This window comes from Hyperolius riggenbachi, chromosome 10, assembly GCF_040937935.1.
Source record: "Hyperolius riggenbachi isolate aHypRig1 chromosome 10, aHypRig1.pri, whole genome shotgun sequence".
NCBI lineage: Eukaryota > Metazoa > Chordata > Amphibia > Anura > Hyperoliidae > Hyperolius > Hyperolius riggenbachi.
Genome location: NC_090655.1, coordinates 281830745 through 281855425, shown reverse-complemented (window position 1 = coordinate 281855425; position 24681 = coordinate 281830745). Strand labels below are relative to the sequence as shown.

Sequence of the window (24681 nt, the reverse complement as noted above, 5' to 3'; positions counted from 1 at the left end):
GAGAGGCTCCTGGGCCCTCAGGGCCAGGTTCCGAATTAGATGTGGCTGACCCAGCAGCATTTGCCACTTCGGTGGACAGTCCCTGTGCTGTAGACTCACTAGCGCTGCGGGTTACCACGGCAGCCGAGGGAGCGCCCACATTACACACATCGTAAATCACATCGCCTTTGGTCTTGAAACCATCTGAAGGGGGAGGATCTGGCCTGGTGCCATCTGCCCCTTCAGTGGACAGTCCACCTGCTGCAGCCCAGCGAGCGCCGCTGGTTACTCCTGCAGCTGACGGAGTGTCCACATGACACACAGCATTATGTAGCACAACTCAGGTGACATCAGCATAATCAGCCCTACGTATATGGTCATTTGGGCCCTCACATAAAACATCAACATTACCTGCAGCATTATACACAGTGGTACTCAGCACTTCACAAGTAGCATCAACAGTTCCTGCATCGATCGCATCGATAGTCCGGGCGTCATAAATGACATTATCAGTTTCTGCATTCTTTGTATCAACATGTCCCACTCCAGGCCTAGGCACTGGAGACTCACTAGGGCTGGCTCCTAGCACACAGTCCATAGCCCCTGGGGCCTCGCCAGCACTCCCCACTTGCACAGCATTATCAAACAGTACCTTGCAAGAGTCCTGAACTTCTGCTGGGGAGGCGGGCTCCACAGGGTTTGGAGCAGGCTCATACCGGGCCACTAACCGTCCCAGGTCAGTACCCAGCAAAACGTTGGTGGGGATTTTGTCGGTTACCCCAACTTCTTTCAATCCGCTGCCGGCCCCCCAATCCAGGTGGATCAAGGCGGTGGGTATGGCTGGGGTGACACCCCCAATTCCTCTGACAGCAATCATTTTCCCAGGTATGTACTGCTCCGGGTTCACAAGCTGGGGATGTATGAGAGTCACTTCTGCTCCAGTGTCTCTCAGCCCAGTGGCAACTGTACCCCCAACCGTGACAAGCTGCAGATTCTCTGCATAGCCAGTGGCATTCCTGGTAGCACACAAAGCCGTTGGGACTTCACTGGCGTTTGAGGCCTCACTGGATTTTGGGGCCTCCCTCTTCCTCTCTGGGCAAGTCGTGCTGATATGACCCACCCTGTCACATACAAAGCATTTCCGAGTGTCAGGTTGCTTGAATCCAGGAGACAGCGGTGCTTGCCTCCTCTGGGTGCTGGGTGAAACAGGTTTAGCCATCTGTTCTCCTCTCCAGCTGGGCGTAGTAGTCCTCCGGGACTCAGGTGCTCTATGGGCGGTGTAGGCATCGGCCATTTCCGCAGCCTCATCCACTGTCTTTGGTTCTCGATCCAGCACAAACAGCCGGACCTCAACAGGACAAGTGTGTAGGAACTGGTCTTTTATCATCAGCTCCTGCAGGGCATCCAAGGTTTTAACTGACAGTCCTTTTAGCCACTGCTGGAAGGCAGTGCGCAGGTTGCAAGCATGATCCAGGTAGCTGTCATTAGGACCTCGCTGCACTGTCCTGAAACGTTTGCGATACACCTCTGGCGTGAGGTGGTATCGCGCAATGATGGCTTTCTTAATTGCCTCAAAGTCTGTTTCTTCCTCCTGGGGGAGACTCACAAACGCCTCCAGGGCCTTGCCTCTCAGCCCTGGTGTGAGGTATCTTGCCCACTGCTCACGGGGCACCCCATACTGCCGACAAGTCCTTTCAAACCCCTGTAGGAAAGTGTCTATGTCAGAGTCCTTCTCCATAGCGGGGAACTTATCCAAGGGGATTCGATGGACTCGCTCACCTTCGCGTTCTGCGGGTCCAGCAGACCGGTTCTGCTACTGAAGTTTAGCCAGCTCCAGCTGGTGTTGCCGTTCAGCTATCCCCTCCTCTGCCTGTCGGTGCAGTAGGATCAGCTTTAGGCGCAGTTCAGGATCAGCCGAGTTCAGTAGCTGTAGATCAGCTTCCGGAGATGGCATCTCCCTGCTCGGTGGATCGTCCAGGACATCGTCTCCACTCGCATTCTGTGGCGGGAGCGATTCCTCCTCTGGCGTGTCGTGAGCTGCATCCGCTGACGTTGAAGCACGGGCTTGCTCTGCCTCATACTCCTCGAGGGCACGAACCAACTGCTCCTTCGTCTGGCCGCTCACCGTCTCGATGCCTCTGTGCTCACACAGGTTGAGTAGCATCTCTTTGTTTTGCCTTGCATAGCTGGATGATTTCTGAGCCATCGTGTTGCAAAAAATAAAAAGAAAAAAAAAAGGGGGGGAAGGGAAAGCAAAATACCACGTGTGTAATTTTGAACAAAAAAAAACGTATATAGATTCTGCACCGAGTAGACTTCTGTAGGCTAGTTGCTTCTAGCAAGCTTCCAGCCTTTAGTACTCAGAATAGCGAGCTAAACTGCGTACTAATGTACTAAACGATCCCACCACTGCCAGCCAATTATGTCAGGAACCGGCCCGCGGCACGCCTGCGTATACGGTTCCCGACTGCGGGTTTGACCAGATTAAGCGGGGAACAGCCTTATTCAAGCTAAAACAAGGCTGGGACCCCTCAGAACACCTCTCACTGCCACCACTAGCGGTTCGCTAGACACTTCCACTGTGCGGTCGAGTCCTCAGCGCGCACTCCGCGTTTTCGTATTTGGGTCAGCTTTGCGCTTAGGCCAAATACGAGAACGCCACGCACCCACACACACACAGTTGCAATCTTACACTGTCGTGAAGCAAAGACCCACTAACAGTCGTTCCGAACGATACTGTTAGCCACTCTGCTGTCGCTACTCGCACTGGCGTTGTTCGTACGTTGGGTCAGCTGCGCGCTTAGGCCAACGTATGACAAACGCCCCCACACACAATGCAATTACAATTTCATGCGGTAGTGTTGCTCAAACATACAACTAGGCATGAACTTATACACGGTTACACTTCAGTCTCTTCTAGGCTATGAGTGTTAGTTTAGTACAGCAGAAGTCAAGCTTATTAAATAATGATTTAATATTCCATAAAAACATAGAACAATGCAGAACTTAATATATACAAATGATTACAAAAAACAAAGTAAAAATAGTTACAAGATAAAAGTTACAAAGATAACACACAAAGCGATTTTGCTTACCAAAATAAAGGGATCCAGATAGAAGAATCGTGGACTTTTGTGTGGACGGACACAGTCTGGCTAGACCAGGAGTCCACTAGCTTAGGCCAGGAGACCAGCCGCAGCTACCGTCAGAAGAGAACTGATTTGAGGTAGATGTCCCCTGGTTTTTATAATGAAATATTCGCCTCGAGGCTGTAAGCCTGTGTGGACGGGGGGAAGCTAGATTTAATTACATCCTCAGTCATAATTGGATCTCCAGAGATCTAACATCCACCTGCAAAACATGTACAATAGCCCACATACATGAAAAGACTTCCAATAGATGTAATTTACAGGGTATAGCTTGCACCTCCAGCAATAATTCAATTTCCTCACAATGAAATAGTGTTTAACACACATGCCAACTTTTGGTGCAGCTACTCTTCCTGACTTAGCCTACAGTTCTTCACTTCCTCAACAGAAGTGTAAATGTTTCAAGTGTCAAGGACTTCAACACACTTCACTTCTGCCATTGTCTTATTACCCCAATCATTATTCACTGAAGTCCTCTTTAGATGCAAAAGTAGGTCTTTGAAGTTCCCTGACTATGTCCTGATTGGTATAATGGGACAATAGGGCTTCTAATTAGCTCCCTTCTCTCCGAGGAACTGAGGGTAATTGTATTCCACACTGTCACACAGAAAAGTACAGCTTCCCCCAAAGCCAGATGATGACCCATACATACGCATCTGAAGTACAGTACATAGCAGTCAAACAGGCAAATGAAAATATTATCCTTACATCATAAGCACCCCAGTATATTCCTGACAGCACTAATTTGTAAAATATAGCCTGGTCACTAGGGGGGTGTAAGCCTGTGGTCCTGAACCGGTTAAATATATATCCCCCGATGACAACATAAGGCTGAAACCTGGTCAGGAATTGGAGAAGTGGGCAAGTTTTCTCCTGTGATCTGCACTAATTTGCACTGAGCACTTTATGTGCATTGTGTTTTACTGGGAGTTTGAAGTGATTAAAGAAAACAAAAAACATATACTTACCTAAGGAGAGTGAAGGCTCTGAGTCCTATAGAGACTTCCTGTTCCTTTCCCGGTGCCCTCGTTCCCCCGCTGGCTCCCCCTGTTAGCAGCCTCCAACCAATGGGTCAGAGACTCCTCTCTGCTGCTTCTTTAGGCTTCAGATGTCTTTGGGAGCCTGACAGCTCCATAACAGTGCCTGCTCCGTACTGCACATGCACTAGCACGCTCTGTCACACCCACCCCCACATGCACTAGCATGCTCTATCCCACACACTCGCACATGCACTAGCACGCTCTCTCACACTCACACATGCACTAGCATGCTCTCTCACACACTCGCACATGCACTAGCACATTCTCTCCCACACTCACACATGCACTAGCATGCTCTCTCTCACACACCCCCACATGCACTAGCACGCTCTCTCCCACACACCCCCACATGCACTAGCACGCTTTCTCCCACACACTTCCACAAGCTCTAGCATGCTCTCTCACACTCGCACAAGCTCTAGCATGCTCTCTCACACTCGCACATGCGCTAGCATGCTCTCTCACACTCGCACATGCGCTAGCATGCTCTCTCACACTCGCACATGCGCTAGCACGCTCTCTCCCACACACTCCCACATGCACTAGCACGCTCTCTCCCACACACTCCCACATGCACTAGCACGCTCTCTCCCACACACTCCCACATGCACTAGCACGCTCTCTCCCACACACTCCCACATGCACTAGCACGCTCTCTCCCACACACTCCCACATGCACTAGCACGCTCTCTCCCACACACTCCCACATGCACTAGCACGCTCTCTCCCACACACTCCCACATGCGCTAGCACGCTCTCTCCCACACACTCCCACATGCGCTAGCACGCTCTCCCAACCACTCCCACATGCACTAGCACACTCTCTCCCACACGCTACCACATGCACTAGCACGCTCTCCCACACACTACCACATTCACTAGCACGCTTTCTCCCACACACTCGCACATGCACTAGCATGCTCTCTCCCACACTCCCACATGCACTAGCACGCTCGATCCCACATACTCACACATGCACTAGCACGCTCTCTCCCACACACCCCCACATGCACTAGCACGCTCTATCCCACACACTCGCACATGCACTAGCATGCTTTCTCCCACACTCTCAAATGCACTAGCACGCTCTATCCCACACACTCACACATGCACTACCACGCTCTATCCCACACACCCCCACATGCACTAGCACGCTCTCTCCCACATATTCCCACATGCACTAGCATGCTCTCTCCCACACACTTGCACATGCACTAGCACGCTCTCTCCCACACACTCGCACATGCATTAGCACGCTCTCTCTCACACACTCCCACATGCACTAGCATGCTCTCTCCCCCATACTCGCACATGCACTAGCACGCTCTATCCCACACACTCCCACATGCACTAGCACGCTTTATCCCACACACTCGCACATGCACTAGCACGCTCTATCCCATACACTCCCACATGCACTAGCACGCTCTCTCTCACACTCGCTCATGCACTAGCACACTATCCCACACACTCCCACATGCACTAGCACGCTCTCTCCTACACTCCCACATGCACTAGCACGCTCTATCCCACACACTCACACATGCACTAGCAAGCTCTCTCTCACACTTGCTCATGCACTAGCACACTCTATCCTACACACTCGCACATGCACTAGCACGCTCTATCCCACACACTCCCACATGCACTAACACGCTCTCTCTCACACTCGCTCATGCACTAGCATGCTCTCTCTCACACTCGCACATGCACTAGCACGCTCTCTCCCACACACTCCCACATGCACTAGCACGCTCTCTCCCACACACTCCCACATGCACTAACACGCTCTCTCTCACACTCGCTCATGCACTAGCATGCTCTCTCTCACACTCGCACATGCACTAGCACGCTCTCTCCCACACACTCCCACATGCACTAGCACGCTCTCTCCCACACACTCCCACATGCACTAGCACGCTCTCTCTCACACTCTCTCATGCACTAGCAAACTGTATCCCACACACTCGCACATGCAGTAGCACGTTCTCTCACACACACCCCCACATGCACTAGCACGCTCTATCCCACACACCCCCACATGCACTAGCCCGCTCTCTCGCACATGCGCAGTATAGAGCTGCCCCTCTTTGAGAGCACTTATGCACTTCTGAAGTCTCTCGCAGCGGGGGATTTGAATGGAGAAGCCTGCAGAGGAACGAGGAGACCAGGAGAGGAGCGGGGAAGCTCTATAGGAATCAGAGCCTTTCCTCTTCTAAGGTAAGTAGCTGTAATTTGATTAACCACTTTACCCCCGCCCGTACGAATTTATCCGTACCTTTTTCCATCCTTTAACCCCCAGGGACGGAGAAATCCGTACTTTCCGCGCTCCTGCCGCTGCCCGCGCTCCCGCTCGTAAACACGCCGCCCGCCGTTAGTAAACACGCCACCGCCCGCTCGCCCGGAGATCAATGAATGGGAAAATCCATTCCCGTTCGTTGATCTAAGCCCCGCAATGATCCGCTGCTCTCCGAAGGGCAGCGCGATCATTGTGAAAAATAACAAACACTCACAGCCTCCTTGTACTTCCTGCGAGCGTCCGGAAGGACGCTCGCAGGTCGCAATAAATAAAAAGTTACTGTTGCCATCTTGTGGTCAATAGTAAACTATGGGCTTGTAATTAGGGATGGATGCAAAACTGAAAAAAAATGCACCTTTATTTCCAAATAAAATATTGGCGCCAAACATTGTGATAGGGACATAATTTAAACGGTTTTATAACCGGGACAAAATGGCAAATACATTTCATGGGTTTTAATTACAGTAGCATGCATTATTTAAAAACCATAATGGCCGAAAACTGGAAAATAATTTTTTTCCCACATTTTTCCTATTTTCCCATTAAAACACATTTAAAATAAAATAATTCTTGGCATAATGTCCCACCTAAAGAAAGCCTAATTGGTGGCGGAAAAAACAAGATATAGTTCATTTCATTGCGATAAGTAATAATAAAGTTATAGACGAATGAGTGGAAGGAGCGCTGAAAGGTGAAAATTGCTCTGGTGGTTAGGGGGTAAAACCCCTCAGTGGTGAAGTGGTTAATCACTTCAGAGTCACTTGAAGGCTTGTTGATGTACCGGGGTTGTGTGTTCATGGACCCATGACTGTGTTGGCGACCACTAGTCATTATATTGTGCAGGAGGTGGCTGCAGCTCATTGTCAGTGAGCGCTGAGGACTACAGACCATTGCCCTGATACCTTGTGGTTGTGGATACAGGAACCTCTGGCAAGCTTGCATCATCCAAGATATTGTCTAATGTATGAGTAGTTTTCTCTAATCTCAGACCTCAGTGTTTAAATTGCTGTGTTGTCACTGTGTGATAAATAAGTGGGCTTTGGGTTGCAGTTTGGGCACTCGGTCTGTTGCATGGATGGGGCAGTGCCTCCTATTCCAGCACATAGTTCTACATCAGCAATAAGTGTGGGACCAGAACCTTCTTATGCTGTGTGTACAATGCAGCGTTTAGGCCATCAATGCCGGGGGGTTGTGTATTTTGTATATTATTAGCTCCACCTCCTCAATATCAGCCTCAAGGAAAGCTCTGTCACCAGCAGATATCAGCAGAAGTGCAGACATTGATTTATGTATGTTGTAATCACAGGAGAGACACTTGGAGATGCATCAGCTTTCCATTCCAATAGGATTTATTTTATTACATAAAACAGAATCATTTCCAGCAACAGCTTCCCACATTTGTCTATAGCAGTGATTGTAAAACATATAACAATAACCTGCCCCCCTCTCCACCCCAGAATTCCTGTATCTCCCCTCCAGCCCAAACACCTGTATCCAATCATCTCCTAATTTACATTTGGGGTGCAGCACTGAGGCATTGGGGTGTCTACAGCAGTGATTGTAACACATATAACAATAACCTGCCCCCCTCTCCACCCCAGAATTCCTGTATCTCACCTCCAGCCCAAACACCTGTATCCAATCATCTCCTAATTTACATTTGGGGTGCAGCACTGAGGCATTGGGGTGTCTATAGCAGTGATTGTAACACATATAACAATAACCTGCCCCCCTCTCCACCCCAGAATTCCTGTATCTCACCTCCAGCCCAAACACCTGTATCCAATCATCTCCTAATTTACATTTGGGGTGCAGCACTGAGGCATTGGGGTGTCTATAGCAGTGACTGTAACACAACAATAACCTGTCCCCCTCTCCCCCCCAGAATTCCTGTATCTCACCTCCAGCCCAAACACCTGTATCCAATCATCTCCTAATTTACATTTGGGGTGCAGCACTGAGGCATTGGGGTGTCTATAGCAGTGACTGTAACACATAACAATAACCTGTCCCCCTCTCCCCCCCAGAATTCCTGTATCTCACCTCCAGCCCAAACACCTGCATCCAATCATCTCCTAATTTACATTTGGGGTGCAGCACTGAGGCATTGGGGTGTCTATAGCAGTGACTGTAACACATAACAATAACCTGTCCCCCTCTCCCCCCCAGAATTCCTGTATCTCACCTCCAGCCCAAACACCTGTATCCAATCATCTCCTAATTTACATTTGGGGTGCAGCACTGAGGCATTGGGGTGTATCTGCATTATTTGTGCTGGAGTATAATATGACCTGGGAATACATCTGACTTGTAATACTCCATAGTTACATAGTTATTTGGGTTGAAAAAAGACATACGTCCATCAAGTTCAACCAGAGAACAAAGCACAACTCCAACACCAGCCTGCTCCCTCACATACACCTGTTGGTCCAGAGGAAGGCGAAAAACCCTTACAAGGCATGGTCCAATTAGCCCCAAAAGGGGAAAAATTTGTTCTCGACTCCAGATGGCAATCAGATAAAATCCCTGGATCAACATCATTAGGCATTACCTAGTAATTGTAGCCATGGATGTCTTTCAACGCAAGGAAAGCATCTAAGGCCCCTTTAAATGCAGGTATAGAGTTTGCCATAACTACTTCCTGTGGCAATGCATTCCACATCTTAATAACTCTTACTGTAAAGAACCCTTTCCTAAATAAATGGCTAAAACGTTTTTCCTCCATGCGCAGATCATGTCCTCTAGTCCTTTGAGAAGGCCTAGGGAAAAAAAGCTCATCTGCCAAGCTATTATATTATGCAAAAGGTGGATCAGCGCAATACCAGGCCGCCTCCGAATGGCCTCCAATCAGAGGTGCGCTGAGCCCCCCCAGAAACTGCAAACGCACCTTGAACCCAAACAGAAGCTCTGCATATACACCAAAAGCATGGCTGTTAAGTGGGAGCAGCTGACCAAAAACAAAATAAATTAGTACATAGCAAGAAAATGAACAGCGCTACTTACTGGGGGGGGGGCTCAGCACACCTCTGATTGGAGGCCATTCGGAGGCGGCCTGGTGTTGCGCTGATCCACCTTTTGCGCAATTTTCGATTTTATTTGATTAGCCGCACCCAGGCTATGCATATACATAGGTTAGGATTTAGTTAGTGTTAGGCCCCTCCCATGAAGGATCGACTTCTTCGCAGTGGGAGGGACGAGTACTTAATAGGTTGCATGCAAGCTGTTACAGGAAACTAACATCCTCCTCCAGTGGTAGACAGGTCATGTGTATGCTCGGTGTGTATTATATCCCACAAGTGGGGCTTGCACTCTTTTGCAGGTAGGCACTTGCCTGTTTTTAAGTAGCGCTGTTCATTTTCTTGCTATAAGCTATTATATTGCCCTCTGATGTATTTATACATGTTAATTAGATCCCCTCTAAGGCGTCTTTTCTCTAGACTAAATAAACCCAGTTTATCTAACCTTTCTTGGTAAGTGAGACCTTTTGCTGCTGTCATATTTATAGTATTATCAGGTAATATAGCTGCCAGTCTTCCTCTGTGAGGGTGTAACAATATAGATCTATAACGTTACCCATAAAATTCTGTAGAGAAATCAGGAGATGCCTGGAGGAGCCAGTCACAGTGATGACTGACAGTGAGCTGCATATTATCACACTCTGCACTAGCTTGTGCCAGAATCCCGCATAGAGATCCTTCCTGGGTCTATCTGTGAAACATGAAAATTCACCTACATTTTATGTACTACATGTACCAGTGTTTATCTCATCATGTCACCTCAGCTCAGGGGCTTTACACAGCAATGCACTGAGCAGCATGAGAGAGTCCGCAGGATTCTATGCAATACGCTGCCATGTGCATCTAGCATAAATGAAAGATTAGAAAAGAGCACTTATAAATACATTGTGTGAGATCTCTCATGTCTGGCAAGATGGGATTTACGTACAAAAAATTTCCCACACTCAGCACATGAATAAGGCTTCTCCACAGTGTGAGATCTCTCATGTCTGGCAAGTTGTGATTTATGCCCAAAACATTTCCCACACTCAGCACATGAATTAGTGCTTCTCACCAGTGTGAGATCTCTCATGTGTGACAAGCTGTGATTTATACCGAAAACATTTCCCACACTCAGAACATGAATAGGGCTTCTCACCAGTGTGTGATCTCTCATGTTTGACAAGCGTTGTTTTATGCCCAAAACATTTCCCACACTCAGCACATGAATAGGGCTTCTCACCAGTGTGAGATCTCTCATGCTGGACAAGATGTGATTTACTTACAAAACATTTCCCACACTCAGCACATGAATAGGGCTTCTCACCAGTGTGAGTTCTCTCATGCATGACAAAAAGTGATTTATAAGCAAAGCATTTCCCACACTCAGCACATGATAATGGCTTCTCACTAGTGTGAGATTTATAATGTTGGACAAGATGTGATTTACTATCAAAACATTTCCCACACTCAGCACATGAATAGGGCTTCTCACCAGTATGAGATCTCTCATGTATGACAAGATGTGATTTATACCAAAAACTTTTCCCACACTCAGCACATGAATAGGGCTTCTCACCAGTGTGAGATCTCTCATGTATGACAAGAAGTGATTTATAAGCAAAACATTTCCCACACTCAGCACATGAATAAGGCTTCTCACCAGTGTGAGATCTCTCATGTGTGACAAGATATGATTTATAAGCAAAACATTTCCCACACTCAGCACATGAATAGGGTTTCTCACCAGTATGAGATCTCTCATGTCTGACAAGATGTGATTTACTCACAAAACATTTCCCACACTCAGTACATGAATAGGGCTTCTCACCAGTGTGAGTTCTCTCATGTGTGACAAGATGTGATTTACGTACAAAACATTTCCCACACTCAGCACATGAATAGGGCTTCTCACCAGTGTGAGATCTCTCATGTCTAACAAGATATGATTTCCATACAAAACATTTCCCACACATGGAACAGGAATGAGACCCTCCAGCAGGGGGAGAGCTGTGCTGGGTATGAGGCCCCTCAGGGTTAGACAGGTGAGGGGAGTCTGGGGGAATATTTGGGGTCACCAGGATATCTGCAGGAGACTCTTGTCCAGTGACATCATCATCCGTTGTACAGTCTGTGGATACAGAGAGACGAGTCTCTGAGAGGTTCCTGATGCCGGGACTCCGCGCTGCAAATAGAGAAACATCATCACTTCCGGTTAGAGAATTCTGAGGGGAGGAGCAATTATCATTAGGGATGGTCAGTGAGCTGCTGATATTTCCAAGTTGATGCAAAGTTTATGCAGATTAGAAATTAACCAAATGCAGCAGCTGCATAACGTTGCATATAATTAGCATACAAGTCACAGTTATTTGCATGTCACTGACCCTCCCTACAGCTACAGCATTGGCCATACATGGAAAGCAGTCAGCACCTTGGTGATCACACTGGTGGCTCGCGCTCCTCTCTCATCTCCTTACCGGTAAGCGCGCACTTACACAATTGTTTGGCGGTTCTACCTCCCTGATTATATCACTGCGCTGCCATTCTTTTCCTCTCCGCTTTGGGCGATTCTCCTCTTCCGGCAGTGTCTGGTCCGCTACTCCTCTATTGGCACTTTCTTTTCCACCTCCTTAGTGTGCACGGTCCCTTGTCCTGCAGAAACTCTCCTACCTCTAGCACTGCCCCTCATTCAGCTTTACCTTGCGCCCCAGGGCAGGAGTTGTGTTTGTCCCTTTGGATGTATTACCTGTCATACTGTACGAGATATATTCTATATGGAGCATAATAGTATTGGATTCATTGAGCCTTTGACATCCAGGTGTTCTTGTTTTTAATACGTTTTTAATCCTGTCATAACATTATACTAATAAAGGCTATTTTTGGTTTGACTTATTTCGTTGTGGTGCAGTTCTTAAAGTGAACCTCCGGACTAAAAATCGACTCAGCAGCACTGAAAAGGCTTTGTGTTTCTTTAACAGTTTCACAGCATCAGAACTTTGTTTCTCTTATACAAGCCTCATTTTTAGCTGCACAGAAGAAAACTGCCCGGGCTTTTTTCCCCTGATGCTGTGCAAAGCATGATGGGATTTCTGATTTTATTGTTCTTGTTCTGCTGTTTTGGTGCAATTTTTTTTTTTTTTTTACATTTTGAATTTGACATTTGAAGCCTAGCGTGTGCAGCTGGGAGGGGTAATCAGGACACAGGATAGTTGGAACTGTGTCTCCTGCTCGTCACCTCCTTTCAACCAAAAAGATGGCTGCCCCCATGACAAAGATGGCAGCCCCCATGAATCACAAACCTTTGCCTGTTCTTTTAAAACAGTGTGGGTAAGAGATTATATTACCTATCTATTCTAATTAACGTAACTAATGTAACTTGATGACAGTATGTTTGTTTAGGCTGAAGTTCCCCTTTAAAGGGCCAGCTTGTTCTTTGTTTGCAACACAATGTGGTGTCATTTACACATTCTTATTACCATTGTTTCCTCGTGTCACTCATATGTCCCGTGTAATGTCCCTTTATCTCTCTCTTGTTCCGCTAGTAGCACTTTGTCACCCCCAACTGTGACCAGTCTGTGTACAGTAATGTACAGTGACCATTATCACCTTATTACAGGCCGGTAACACTAACTCCCCCCTACTGTGACCAATCTGTGTACAGTAATGTACAGTGACCATTATCACCTTATTACAGGCCAGTAACACTGTCACCCCTACTGTGACCAATCTGTGTACAGTAATGTACAGTGACCATTATCAGCTTATTACAGGCCAGTAACACTAAGCTCCTCCCTACTGTGACCAATCTGTGTACAGTACAGTGACCATTGTCAGCTTATTACAGGCCGGTAACACTAAGTCACCCCTATTGTGACCAATCTGTGTACCGTAATGTACAGTGACCATTATCAGCTTATTACAGGCCAGTAACACTAAGTCACCCCTACTGTGAAAAATCTGTGTACAGTAATGTACAGTGACCATTATCAGCTATTATTACAGGCCGGTAACACTAAGTCACCCCTACTGTGACCAATCTGTGTACAGTAATGTACAGTGACCATTATCAGCTTATTACAGGCTGGTAACACTAAGTCATGCCTACTGCGACAAATCTGTGTACAGTCATCATTATCAGATTATAACAGGCCGGTAACACTAAGTCACCCCATACTGGGCTCTGTGTACAGTAATGTACAGTGACCATTATCAGTTTATTACAGGCCGGTAACACTAAGTCACCCCTACTGTGACCAATCTGTGTACAGTAATGTACAGTGACCATTATCAGCTATTATTACAGGCCGGTAACACTAAGTCACCCCTACTGTGACCAATCTGTGTACAGTAATGTATAGTGACCATTATCAGCTTATTACAGGCCGGTATCACTAAGTCACCCCCTACTGTGAAAAATCTGTGTACAGTAATGTACAGTGACCATTATCAGCTTATTACAGGCCAGTAACACTAAGTCTCCCCCCCCCCCCCCCCTACTGTGACCAATCTGTGTACAGTACAGTGACCATTATCAGCTTATTACAGGCCAGTAACACTAAGTCACCCCTACTTTGACCAATCTGTGTACAGTAATGTACAGTGACCATTATCAGCTTAATACAGGCCAGTAACACTAAACCCCTCCTACTGTGACCAATGTGTGTACAGTAAAGTACAGTGACCATTATCAGCTTATTACAGGCCAGTAACACTAAGTCCCCCTACTGTGACCGATCTGTGTACAGTAATGTACAGTGACCATTATCAGCTTATTACAGGCCAGTAACACTAAGTCACCCCCAACTGTGACCAATCTGTGTACAGTAATGTACAGTGACCATTATCAGCTTATTACAGGTCAGTAACACTAAGTCACCCCTACTGTGACCAATCTGTGTACAGTAATGTACAGTGACCATTATCAGCTTATTACAGGCCGGTAACACTAAGTCACCCCTACTGTGACCAATCTGTGTACAGTAATGTACAGTGACCATGATCAGCTTATTACAGGCCGGTAACACTAAGTCACCCCTACTGTGACGAATCTGTGTACAGCAATGTACAGTGACCATTATCAGCTTATTACAGGCCAGTAACACTAAGTCCCCTCCCCCCTACTGTGACCAATCTGTGTACAGTAATGTACAGTGACCATTATCAGCTTATTACAGGCCGGTAACACTAAGTCACCCCTACTGTGACCAATCTGTGTACAGTAATGTACAGTGACCATTATCAGCTTATTACAGGCCAGTAACACTAAGTCACCCCTACTGTGAAAAATCTGTGTACAGTAATGTACAGTGACCATTATCAGCTTATTACAGACCAGTAACACTAAGTCATCCCTACTGTTACCAATCTGTGTACAGTAATGTACAGTGACCATAATCCATTTATTACAGAACAAATAACACTGAGGCCTCAATTCATAGAGCACAGTGCGGTAAATGTAAAGTGGTCGGTAAATCACCGCATTCTGTATTTTAGACTTTTGTGTGCTAATTCATAACAATGTTCTCAGGTGCGGTAGAAGTTCGGTAATGTACTGGTTTCATTAGACAAAACTCTGTGCAGAGACAGCATTACATTAGTAAGAGGCATCCTGACATCCCTTTAGATTAGTGATGGCTAACTTTAGCACTCCAGTTGTGGTGGAACTACAAGTCCCATGAGGCATTGCAATACTCTGACAGCTCTAAGCATAACTCAGGGAGGCAGAGGCATGATGGGATTTGCAGCTTTGTCACAGCTGGAGTGCCACGGTTAGCCATCACTGCTTTAGATGTACATGTTTTGCTACACTGTTTGTTATACTGCCTCTGCCCACTCTGAATCTGTCTATTAGTGTTTCTTAACATTTTATTTTTTGCCACAGCTTAGATGAACTCCCAGGATACTTTACACATGCCCTGCTTAGATGATTTCCCCACTAGCTACTCTGCATCTTCAAACAGAAACTGAAGAGGTTAAACTGCTGAAGGGAGACAGGGGAAACTTATTTTGTTCCGTTCTCTCTGCTCACTGCCTGGGGGTAGAAAAGCAGGATCTGCCAGAGGAGGCTTCGGGTCCTATCAAAATGCATCATCCCGACTCACAGGAGACAGGGGCTGTTTCTATTGGCTTTTGCTCCTGTCAGTCACAGCTTATCCCTCTCTGCCTGTCTGAGTCACGCTGGCTTCCCCCAGTATCAGTGTCTCCACTCTCATTTCACCAATCACCACAACAGAAGTGATGACCTATCCACATGTTCTATCTTTTATGTATTGACATTTACTGACGTGTGTTGAGGTATTTACTGCACAAGTCAGTAATTTAACTCACTGCTCGGTAATTTCATCTTTTCATGCAGTAACAGCCTTTGTGAATCAACATTTTCCTAAGTGCTCGGTAAAGTCAGCTGTTTTCTGCATTACCGAATGTGCTAATGCTTTATGAATGAGCCCCAAAGTGTCTTCTATGACTGTACAGTACAAGACAAAACAAAATCAAGAATAACTGTTTTAGATGACAAAACTCTAACATGAGTATTTAGTATAACCCTTAATATGGCCAGTCTGTGAGCAGTGACACGGGCCTCAATTCACTAAGCTTTATCAAACACTTTATCGAACGTTTGACAATTTACCTAATGGGTAAAATCTAATTTTGAATTCACTAAGGTGTTATATATTTATCTAATGTTTTATTAATAAAACATTAGATAAATATATAACACCTTAGTGAATTCAAAATTAGATTTTACCCATTAGGCAAATTGTCAAACGTTCAATAAAGTGTTTGATAAAGCTTAGTGAATTGAGGCCATGGTCATAATAACTAATAAAAAAAATAATTAATATTGGTTACTCACTTGTTTTGCGCTCAGTAAAAGGGTCCTCTATCGTTGTCCCCATCATGTCACCCTCCTCCATAGACCGCTGATCACTCCTCACACACATCTCTTCTTCCTCTTTACTTGTCCTCATCATATCACCCTCCTCCATAGACCGCTGATCACTCCTCACACACATCTCTTCTTCCTCTTTACTTGTCCTCATCATGTCACCGTCCTCTATACACTGCTGATCACTTCTCACATACGTCTTTTCTTCTTCCTCTTTAACTGTCCCCATCATGTCTCCCTCCTCCATAGACTGCTGATCACTCCTCACATACGTCTCTTCTCCTTCCTCTTTAATTGTCCTCATCATGCCACCCCCCTCCATAGACTGCTGATCACTCCTCACATACGTTTCTTCTTCTTCCTCTTTAATTGTCCTCATCATGTCACCCTCCTCCATAGACTGCTGATCACTCCTCACATACGTCTCTTCTTCCTCTTTACTTGTCTTCATGATGTCACCCTCCTCCATAGACTGCTGATCACTCCTCACACACGTCTCTTCTTCCTCTTTACTTGTCCTCATCATGTCACCCTCCTCCATAGACTGCTGATCACTCCTCACATCTGTCTCTTCTTCTTCCTCTTTAATTGTCCTCATCATGTCACCCTCCTCCATAGACTGCTGATCACTCCTCACATACATCTCTTCTGCTTCCTCTTTAACCACAGCAGCACTTCCATGTATCAGTTCTCCACACTAAGTGCACAGAATGAGAGGAAATGTAAAATGTGAACACAGATAACGGCATTCACAGAAGGAAACAATGTCATACAGTACAGAGTCACTGATGTCCCTCATCCGACCTACCTGATAATGGTGGGGGATAGTGGGAACTTCTTGTGGACAATCCTGGGAATAAAGAGGACCTGTACATCTCTCTGGTGGGTCTCTGTTACTGGATACATCTGTAGGAAACACACACACTGACTGAATACATTGTCTCTATGTGTTTATCAGATGATGGGGGATCTAGGTGGACAATCCTGGGAATAAAGAGGACCTGTACATCTCTCTGGTGGGTTTCTGTTACTGGATACATCTGTAGGAAACACACACACTGACTGAATACATTGTCTCTATGTGTTTATCAGATGATGGGGGATCTAGGTGGACAATCCTGGGAATAAAGAGGACCTGTACATCTCTCTGGTGGGTTTCTGTTGCTGGATACATCTGTAGGAAACACACACACTGACTGAATACATTGTCTCTATGTGTTTATCAGATGATGGGGGATATAGGGGACCCTCCATACTGTGCTCTCATTTAGAAGAAATGAAAGTCTCCTCTTACCCGGTGATGTGAGGGGCGGCTGATTCTCCATCATGGCGTCCTTGTAGGGGTCCTTGTGTCCTTGTATATACTGCCCCTCCTCCATGGAGAAATAGAGGGCGACATCCTGGCATTTCATAGGAACCTGACAAACATAATTATACAGTCACCGCCGTGATACACCCCTTACTGTAACTGAACAATGTCCCATAATTCCCAGCACTGCTCACCTTTCCCATCAGCAGCTCTATCATCCTCCTGATGACATCCAGAATCTTCTTGTTGTTGTGTCCGTTAGATATCAGGGAGTGAGGTGGGGGCACTGTGATGGTCACATGATCACCAGACTTCACTGGAGGAAATCTCTGTATAGAAAGACCAACATTAATGTCACATGACCTCCCAGAGTCACCCTCACCTCTTCAGTCAGTGTTTTGTTTTGTTTTGTTTTCATAAAGAAAAGAGTGACATCAGATGACCTCCCAGAATCCCCCTCACCTCTCCAGTCAGGTGTGTTTTATTAATAGAGATAAGAGTGATGTCATATGACCTCCCAGAATCCTCCTTACCACTCTGGTCAAGTGTGCTTTATTCATAGTGATAAGGGTGATGTCATGTGACCTCCCAGAATCCTCCTCACCTCTCCAATCAGCAGATAGATGATCTCCAGGGTGTGGTTGAATATCCTCTCAGTCATGTGACTCTGGTTCTCCTCCATCCTCAGTAATGTGGTCATGTGATCTGTACGGGATGTTGCTGCCTTTGGATAGATAATAATGGGAGGATGATCCAGATTCCACAGTTGTCAGTGGTGAAACAACAGATACAGGCGAACACTGGCAATCCAGCGCAGGAGACTTGGGCGGTGCCGGCGCCACCATAGACCATAATAGGAATTATTACACAGTGAGTAACTTCAGCGCCGTCAGAAGACAAAGCTGAAGTTACTTATAAAACACTATAATTCAGCCTCCAGCAATTGCTGGAAGCCAAATTATTGCATTCCCCACCATCCATGTGGACCTAGAGGGGGAATAGTAATTAACGTCGCTGGGAACTTGTGCAGCAGCAGGATAAGCCATACCGGCTGTATCCTGCGCCCAAGTCTCCCAGCGGGAAATCTCTTGTACGCGATACAGGATCCCCCTCCCCCATTACTCCCCATTGCTGTCACTTGTGGGTGGTGGGGCCATGCAGAGTATTGCAGGAAAGCATAATAAGCTGGTTTATAGCTACCTGTGCACTATACTCACAGCGTGCTGCAGTCCTGTCCTCCCTCTGCCTCCTCTCCAGCTGGTCTTCTCTCCTCACATCCCCCTCCCACTGTTACCATTCCTGTGATGTTACAGCAGTGCTGGTAGTGGTAGATGGATGAGGATATGAGGAGAGGCGGAGACTGAGGCAACCCCTCACACTGTTACCATTCCTGTGATGTTACAGCAGTGCTGGTAGTGGTAGATGGATGAGGATACGAGGAGAGGCAGAGACTGAGGCTGATGGGAGCAGAGGACTGGAGCACACTGTGACAGCTAGCTATAAACCAATGTAATCCTTCCTATACTGGCTATACTGGGGGAGAAATGGCATCACTGGGGTGGGGGACATTACATACTGGAGGATACTGGCAATGCTGGGGGACACAGGGAGACATGGCTATACTGGGGGAGAAATGACATTACTGGGGTGGGGGGACATTACATACTGGAGGATACTGGCAATGCTGGGGGACACAGGGGAGGACATGGCTATACTGGGAAAGAAATGTCATTACTGGGGTGGGGACATTACATACTGGAGGATACTGGCAATGCTGGGGGACACAGGGGGACATGGCTATACTGGGTAATGGTGCATAAGGGTAATAACTAGAGAGGAGCAGCCCCTTTGATCGCAGGGGGGCCCCACAGAGCTAGTCTACTTTAGGGGACCCAGCAGGAAAGCTCATAGGGAACAGTTTTCCAATCACAGCACCCTTTCCCGTACGAAGCATTGTGATTGGCTGAATAGGGTGGGTGTCGTTTATTACAACCTATCTGAAACCTAGAAGCTCAAGAGCATGCCGTCCACCCAATCACGTTAGCTAGATTTCCCTATGAGGTTTCCTGCTGAGTCCCCTAAAGTAGACTAGCTCCGCCCAACTACTACCCTTCCCCTCCTCCAGTACAGGGGACTATACTACAGATCAGGGGTGTTTGTGGCTACACTGGTTATGGGTGTGACGATCAGGATGGGCACACTTGTTTCATGACTCTTGTGAGATGGGCTCCCTGGCCATGAAATGCACCAGGAGAGGCCAGGGGAGGGGTGTGAGCATTGGGAGGGGCCTCATGATTGGTAGTCATGCCTCTGCTTGCCTTGTTTAACTGCTTGCTGACCGCGTCACACCGATGGGTGTAGCCACAGCGGCAGCCCCAGGACCGCCTAATGCCGATTGGTGTAAGAGCAGTGGCTTGCAGGAGATCGCGCGTGCTTCTCCACCATTGCTGCTCAAAGACTGCTAGATGGTAACACCGCCGTCTAATTACCGTATACAGCGCTGCGAACTACAGCAACACTGTACTGGGGACAGCCGTGTGACATGCCTGTCCTCCTGGGACACAGGACAGCGATCGGCTCTCATAGGCTGAAGCCCATGATAGCCGATCGCCATGATTGGCTGGCTCACTGGGGGGAGGGAGTTAGGGAAAATGTAATCAATATTAAAATAAATAAATAAACACTGGGGGAGCGATCAGACCCCACTAACAGGAAGCTCTGTTAGTGGGGAGGAAAAGGGGGGGGGGGGGGGAATCTCTTGTGTGCTGAGTTGTGCGGCCCTGCAGCTAGGCCTTAAAGCTGCAGTGGTCCATTAAGCAAAAACTGGCCTGGTCTTTAGGGGGTTTAACACTACAGTCCCCAAGTGGTTCAAGGAAATACATATGTCAGCCTGCATATCACTTCAGGTGTGCTATAATGCCCATCAGGAGTAGAAGGTGCTGGGGTGCGGGTGATAAATGAATCAGGCTTACCTGTAACAATGGAATCTCATGATTGGGCACCTCTGCATCTGCCATGGCTCTGTGTACAGCACACACACTCTCAGGGACTTCTGAGAAATGGCAGTCAGTGGGCGTGGCATCATGACATCATACATGCATATGTGAGGCTGGGGTCGCCATTTTGTAGACTGGCAGGAGGTATTCATACATTATAGCACTATCTGCCCTTACTATGTAGAGTCATGTAGTGTGGGCAATTATCAGATGTATAGGAGATTTATACCTCTGTACACTGGGAAGTATTCAGATCACAATTATGTGCTGAACATAAGGCTACATAATATACAAACGTAATTAAATAGAACTCTGCTGCCATCTAGTGGTCAGTTGTCAGAACACGCACGCAAAGTAAAAAATGTCTCTTTACCTGTCCGTGGCTCAGTAATGTGGGGAGAAAATAACGCCTATAGATGTCCACTGCAGGCAGAAGTAGTTATGTACTAAAATGTCTTTACATGTCTGTAGCATATGGATGTGACAGAACACCTGTAGATGTCCATCAGGAGGCCCCCACGGGCTGCACGGTGGCATATCGGTTAGCGCTCTTGCCTTGTAGCGCTGGGTCCCCGGTTCATATTCCAGCCAGGTCAGCATCTGCAAGGAGTTTGTATGTTCTCCCCGTGTCTGCGTGGGTTTTCTCTGGGCACTCTGATTTCCTCCCACAGCCCTAAAACATATGGATAGGTTAATTGGCTCTCCCTTAAATTGGCCCTAGACTACACTACACAATAAAGCCATAGGACTATGGTAGGGAATTAGATTGTGAGCGGCAAGCGCCTCTGAGGGACAGTTAGTGACAAGACTATATATACTGTGTACAGCGCTGCAGAAGATGTTGGCGCTATATAAATACTAAATAATAAGAATTTTGTTTTTGTTTTTAAAGTGAACCTCCAGACTAAAAATCTACTCAGCAGCACTGAAAAGGCCTGGTGTTTCTTTAACAGTTTCACAGCATCAGAACTTTGTTTTTCTTACCCAAGCCCCATTTTTAGCTGCACAGAAGAAAACTGCCCGGGCATTTCCCCCCTGATGCTGTGCAACGCATGATGGGATTTCTGATGCTGTTGTTCTCCTTCTGCTGTTTTGGTGCAAATGTGTTTGTTTTACTTTTGAATGTGAGATTTGAAGCCTAGCGCACGCAGCTGGGAGGGGTGATCAGCACACAGGACAGTTGGAACTGTGTCTCATGCTCCCTGTCACCTCCTTTCAACCAAAAAGATGGCTGCCCCCATGAAATCACAAACATTTTCCTGTTCTTTTGAAACAGGTTGGTTAAGGGATTGTATTACCTATATTATATTATCTATTTTAATTAACTTAACTAATGTAACTTAATGACAGTATGTTTTTTTAGGCTGAAGTTCCCCTTTAAGCACCGGCGATTTTCAAGATCGCCCTAAAAGTGCGTGTGCAATGATTCCCTATGAGAGTGTTCACATATGAGCGGTTCAATTCTGATCCGCTCACCAAAGCGCTGCCTGTACCATTTTCTGAGTGTTTTTGCGCAATGGAAAGTATAGGGAAATCGCAAAGTGCTTTGTATAGCAATTTCCCCAGCGCTTTCATGAATAAATGCATTGTATTTATTCATTTCCAGGGGAAAGAGACTGATGTCAGGAAGGGAAAAAATGAATCACTCAGCAAAAGCGCTCAGAAAAGAGCTTTACCCCAAAAAATACTGCGCAGGTAAGCACCGGCAGTCACTAAAGAAATTGTGCACAAAATCACAAAACGCTGGCGTCATCGATTGCGATTTATGATGTGAACAAGGCCTAACGGACTAAAGGTAGCCACACACTATACAATAAAAAATGATCCGATTTTACAGCAATTCCATAAAAATGATTGTACAGAACTTTTTTTCTTTTAATTTTTTTTCGAAATATCTGATCAAATTTCTATTATTTTTTTTTCAATAAAAGTCATTCAGAAGTGGTGGATTTTTCTCATCAATATTTATGAAATGTGAATGGTGTAGGGTAGATTGTCAATTTCTTGAATTATAGATGCAATTTTTTTTTCATAATTGGGAAAAAAATTAAACGTGTGTGATATATCATATAGAAGCATCAGGAAAAGCTTGCTCAGAACAGAGGGAATACAGGAAATGACAATCCCTAAAGACTACCACCACAATTTACACAGAGTGACATCTTGTGGTTGTTTTACAATACTGCAGATTAAGGTAATAACCCTGTCGATACTTCCAACAAAAAAAGCAGGTATACCAGTGGGTCAGTTCCTTCATGCTAAAAAGAGGATGCTTTTGGAAAGGAGCCCTGGTGGTACCCTGAAAAAAAATTCAGGCAAAGGTGTTTTCCTGACCTTGCAGTACAAAAAGCATATGCACAACTGATGGTGTCTCCCTACTAAATGCTAACAAAAAGGTGGTCAACCCAGACAAAGAAAAACCTAACTTGCCAAGATTGATTGGGACATTTAATACACAGTCACATCAAATCTGTCACATTCTTGATCGATATTTGTCTATTTTGCACCAAGATAAGGATCTTACAAAGGTCCTACCTCTGAGACCAAATATCACCTATAGAAGAGCAAAAAATCTGAAGGCTACGCTGGTACATAGTGACTTCCCACCATTGCAACCACATGGAGCTGCACTTACCAGGTTACCCTCCAGACAAACAGGAATGTTCAGTTGTGGCAACTGTACCGCATGTGACTTTGTGAAAAAAGCCCGGATCCTCCACCGACAGCAAAAATATAGGAACATTTAGGATCCTAACTTTCATAATCTGCAACACCGGGAGGGGAGGTTATTGTGCAGAATGCCCATGCAGGGAACATAATGTGGGAAATCCCAGGAGAGCTATGGAAGCAAGGATCCAGGAACATAAACATTACAAGGAGACCACTGCTGCAAAACAAATGAATACGATGCATAAGACAGAGGTTTAGGCCCCGTTCACACTTGCGTTTTGGCAAGTAAACGGACCGGATCCTGATCGGATCCTGACCTGATCCTGATCAGAACCGTACGGTTCCGATCCAGTTCCGGTCCGTTTGTATCAGGCATGCATCAGGCTGCCATCCGGATCCGTGGGCAAAAAATAGTTAAATATACATAAAAAAAATGTTCGGGTCAGCAGAAGGTGCACCTGGTGCACATGTACAATCCCTGTAGGCCTCACCTCCACCTCCGACATTCTGCCAAACAGCTCCAGCACGTCTGTCACTGCTGCTCCACTCCAGACATGCTTGGCCCATGTGTCCCCATCCGAAATGGCCGCTTGGATACGCATAGGAAGTGGGGTAGAACGTCAGGTGTTTGTAGGCAGTGTGTTCTGTGCCTTCCGTTCCCCATTGGTTTCTGTGTTCCGGATGGTGCTGTCAGGCTCAGGTCAGGCTCCGGTCAGGATGCGTGGGCCGGAGATCCGGACCCAAAAAATAGCGCATGTTGGAAAAGAGTCCGGAGTCTGGATACGGTCCGGCTCCGTACTGTACGGAACGTACGTATGTGAACGTCCGCATAGCCTTTGCATTGCTATGCGGAACGTACATTCCGTTTGTACAGTATGCGGTCCGGATCAGATCCGGAAAATCCGGATAGCGAACGCTAATGTGAACCGGGCCTTAATATTTGCCTTTTTGGAGTGCAGCAAGTCAGGAGGAACAGGCGAGGGGGGACCATTCATGGGCTCCTCCTCCTTACAGAGGGGAAATGGATATACAGATTGGAGACCATGAATCCATCTGGCTTAAATGAGCGTTTCACTTTTACATCATTCTTATGATTACTGGGAACTCGGCGGTTTATGGAAGCCATCATACATGTGAGGATTATAGCCAACGATTGCGGGTCTGATCTGTGACTTCATGTATTTTTGTTTGAGAGGAGTAGAGCCAAATTAGACCTCTCACCAGTGTAATGTGACATAACAAAAATAAAGTATACTTGTGGATCCCTACTGTTGGGACCCCCCCCCACCTCTACCCTGGGGGGTACTTCCCTCGGGACGGGAAAGCCTCTGGATCCTAAAGAAGCCACGTCCAT

The 24681-nt window shown here is 46.5% G+C and overlaps 1 protein-coding gene across 1 annotated transcript in view; it reads right to left on the bottom strand.

Moving 5' to 3' along the window:
* Positions 1-24681, bottom strand: part of LOC137537252 (uncharacterized) — a 1269057-nt gene that overhangs the window by 1136654 nt on the left and 107722 nt on the right. The window contains exons 13-19 of the mRNA XM_068259342.1: positions 18266-18385; positions 17856-17990; positions 17647-17770; positions 17161-17258; positions 16990-17049; positions 16320-16728; positions 10530-11648 (exon numbers count right to left, since the gene is read on the bottom strand). Of these exons, the coding sequence (XP_068115443.1) occupies positions 10530-11648; positions 16320-16728; positions 16990-17049; positions 17161-17258; positions 17647-17770; positions 17856-17990; positions 18266-18385 (2065 nt within the window). The remainder of the gene's footprint in view (positions 1-10529; positions 11649-16319; positions 16729-16989; positions 17050-17160; positions 17259-17646; positions 17771-17855; positions 17991-18265; positions 18386-24681) is intronic.